Source organism: Arachis stenosperma, chromosome 3, assembly GCF_014773155.1.
Source record: "Arachis stenosperma cultivar V10309 chromosome 3, arast.V10309.gnm1.PFL2, whole genome shotgun sequence".
NCBI classification, from domain to species: Eukaryota; Viridiplantae; Streptophyta; class Magnoliopsida; order Fabales; family Fabaceae; genus Arachis; species Arachis stenosperma.
In genome coordinates, this window is record NC_080379.1 from 69692972 (window position 1) to 69696469 (window position 3498).

The following is a 3498-nucleotide window of genomic DNA, read 5'->3' on the forward strand; positions in this document are numbered from 1 at the left end:
ATTTTCAACAGCTTGTTTCAATTTGGTTAGTAAAACTATTTGGATGCCTAACATTTTTGTTCTGGTATACTTGTGCAACACTGGGCACCCACTAGTATCACATACTCTATATGCTTCTCGGTACCAACCGAGCAAACAATATTCACACGGAAGAAATCAAAACACCAAAATAATACAACTGTAATTAATTCAACTGAAAATCGTGAAATTCAAGATTTTACGGGGGGAAAAACCTGTTGTTTTCAAATTTTAAACTAGTGTGCAAGACTGCAAGGTGAACTGTTTTTTTTTTTTTTTTCTTTTTAAAGATCTTATGGTCAACTATTTTAAATGCCCATAAAAAAAAATCAACCATTACAAAATATATATTAAAAAATTATAAAATAACACATATAAATCATAAATGTATAAAAATATAAATAATTAAGCTTTTGTATTTGCATAATATTTTTTATCTTAATTAAAAGTATCTATGTCCTTTAAACGTGATTCAAGATATTTAAATGGTAAAGTTACGTTACGTTGGTCGAAACCCGTGAAATGGAATATGAACTCGTTGATTATATATGTGTTCTCCTTATCCCTCTTCTCTCCCCGAAAATATCATGAGGTGAAGGTTCCATGTATCTTCTTCCGTAATGCACTCTCAATGCAAAGCTTTCAACCAGACGCTACCCGTACCCTTCACGTCCTCGTGTAGATCCTTATGAGACACCTACAAAAGTTTATGATGAGTGTGATGGAGATTGCCCTTCCCAATCTTCAAAAGTCAAATGCTATGCAACAAACTTTCTGCCACCGATGCAACTTAAGGACCTTATTTGGTCTTTTCCCACGGGCTGCTAACTGTCCACATCCGTGACGTGGCGCCACCATTCACCATTTGAGGGCCATCCCATGCAATCAATGATCCTGGCCTGGGTCCTGGTTTCATGAATAAAGCCATTTTCAACAAACCCCACCACAAACCAATCCTTATAGTGCTCAATTAATTGCTCTTTTTTCACAGCGGCGCTTAACCTAAAGGAATTGAAAAAGGACCATTGTACTACAGCTCGTATAACATGTATAAATTAATAATATTAATTTTATCTAGCTGGCACCTAGTTGTGCTTTTGATAAGATCAAACTGCAATCAAAATCACGGCGAGCTTCTCTGTGATCATTACGAAAAGAACATGAAATCGTTCAGTTCACGGCCCAACCCAACAAACACTTGCTTCGACGAAACCTGAAGGACTACGTGTTTGCGTGAATTTCCCGCTCTCTGTCCTCTTCCACCCTCTATTCATGACAATTATGCTATGCCAGAGTAAACACCCCTTTTGCATGCAATAAATTTCTTTTGTTGGAAGGGGGAATAAAAATTAAAAAGTAGGAAGCAGTAATAACAATAATAAAGGCAACAAATTCTGGAAAGCTTCTCGAACACATTACACATCAACCACATCCAATTAATAATAATAATAATAACAATAAATAAATTGACAAATTAATAAGAAATTAAACTACCAGTAATTAATAAAGTTTATGAATCTCCACCTCGCCAACCTCCTCCGCACGTTCAACCCTCTCCAAGATCAGTGATAGCGACAACCTCCCAAGAGAGAAAAGAATGTGCTTTCGGCGCTACGTTACCATAGTCACTCACAAACGACCCCTAACATAACACTAGTGACTACACAATAACAAATAAATTAAGGCTATAATGTAAATGGCGGCTTCTATGGCTCTTAAAATTTAATCTTTCCGTTCCTTCATTTTTATTTATTTATTTATTTTTATTTTAATGATGGCAAGCTAAGCCTGTAATTACTGGGAAGGAGGAAGACGGAGAAAATGAAGGGAAGATTGCATTGTTTCCAGATTCAGCAATGGCTCTGAGGAGTGAAAAGCTGAGGGTCAAGCTTGGCTCTACAAACCGGACATAGCGGGTTCTTGGAGAGCCAGGTATCAGCGCATTCAACATGGAACCCGTGATTGCAACCAGGAACCAGGCGAGCCGGTTGCTCGTTCTCGATCTCATCGAGGCAGACGGCGCATTCGGAGCCCATGACCAGTTCCTTACCGGGGATTTTCGGTAGCTTTTCCAAGTCAGAGGAGGAGAGGCCCTTCTCAGAGACTGGCTTAACCGGTAGCCTGTCAGCCGAGTGACGGGTGGTGGCGTACCAGAGAAGGCACATGTAGACTGTAAAGATGGCGCTCATGCCAAGGCATGGCAGAAAGAGCGCCAACAGAACCGAATCGAGCATTTGGCTCTGCACCTTCGCTGCTGGCTTCTCCGATTGAGTTTGGTCGCACCAAACAGAAAAATCACAGAGCCAGGGAATTAATGTGGCTGTGGCGGTTGACGGAGGAGCACCCAACAAGGGGATGATGGTGGAAAGCAGTGCCAGGCTCTCACCATATCGATCGTCGCTTAAAATTATCAAGCAACAAGGTATGTATGGGAAATTGTGTGACTGGGGAAATAAAAAAATTGCTTAGCTTAGAGAGAGATCAGAGATCGCGGTGGGTGGTTTTTGGAGGGTTGTGTGTGTGTTTGCGTGAGCCTTTGTTCTGTTTCGGCGAAGGTGATGAGGTTTGGGTTGAGAATTGCGAATGTAATGGGGGGTTAATGCGTGATGATGTATTTATGTGAACGCGAGAGTGAGTGAGTGGGTTGGCTTCTTCACACTTAATTAGCATCCTGCGTGTAAACGGGAGTATGGTAGGCCAACCCAAGACTCGGACCAGGATGGATATTCACTATTTTATTTTATTTTGTTTTTGAAATGGCAATACCTTTATTTAGTTATAATTATTTAAGGGGAAAATGTATCATTTTGTGTTATCATTAATTCAGATAAATACTGTACAAATAAATCATTATTTTGCAAAACATTTTTGTTTCACTTCTAATGAAAAATAACCATCCCTACTATCAAATATAACAATAAAGTTTATGGTTAGCATTTGAGATGTATCAGCAAATCTTTTCTCAAACCTTTTACATACCAACAAAAAAAAATCTTTACTCAAACTGTATCACAGTCAATATCTAGCTGTATTTCCAACTTCTGGCTTATATCATGTTTCGTCCTTGACAAGTAAAAGTCTAGCAATGCTTCACTTTCCAATAAAAAGGGATGACAATGATTTTTTTTAAATGAAGATTGGTATATATATAGGATTTTTTATTTTAATAAATAAAATAATTATAGTAATTACTAAAATAAATAATTAAAAAATATTTACCGAAATAAATATTCATTTTGTATCTCGTTTACACTCTAAATGAGATACATGAAAAATTATCTCGTTTACACGATAAATAAGACATATGTATTTATAAATATAAAAAGAGTACTTACCCAAATTAGTTTCCAAGGATTTTAGAATCGGACATTTTAGTCCCAAGAAAAATTAATACACAGATCAATCTCCAAGATTTTACTCCGGCAAATAAATCAATTTCAAGTTCATTTTCTGGCATAGTAATTACACAGATCAATACTA

At 37.4% G+C, this 3498-nt stretch overlaps 1 protein-coding gene across 1 annotated transcript; it reads right to left on the reverse strand.

Annotated features, from left to right (window-relative positions):
• Positions 1-1060: 1060 nt before the first annotated feature.
• LOC130966416 (E3 ubiquitin-protein ligase ATL23-like) lies at positions 1061-2630 on the reverse strand. The gene has a single exon (XM_057891214.1). The coding sequence runs from the start codon at positions 2250-2252 to the stop codon at positions 1869-1871; it is 384 nt and encodes a 127-aa protein (XP_057747197.1). The 5' UTR covers positions 2253-2630; the 3' UTR covers positions 1061-1868.
• Between the last annotated feature and the right edge of the window lie 868 nt (positions 2631-3498).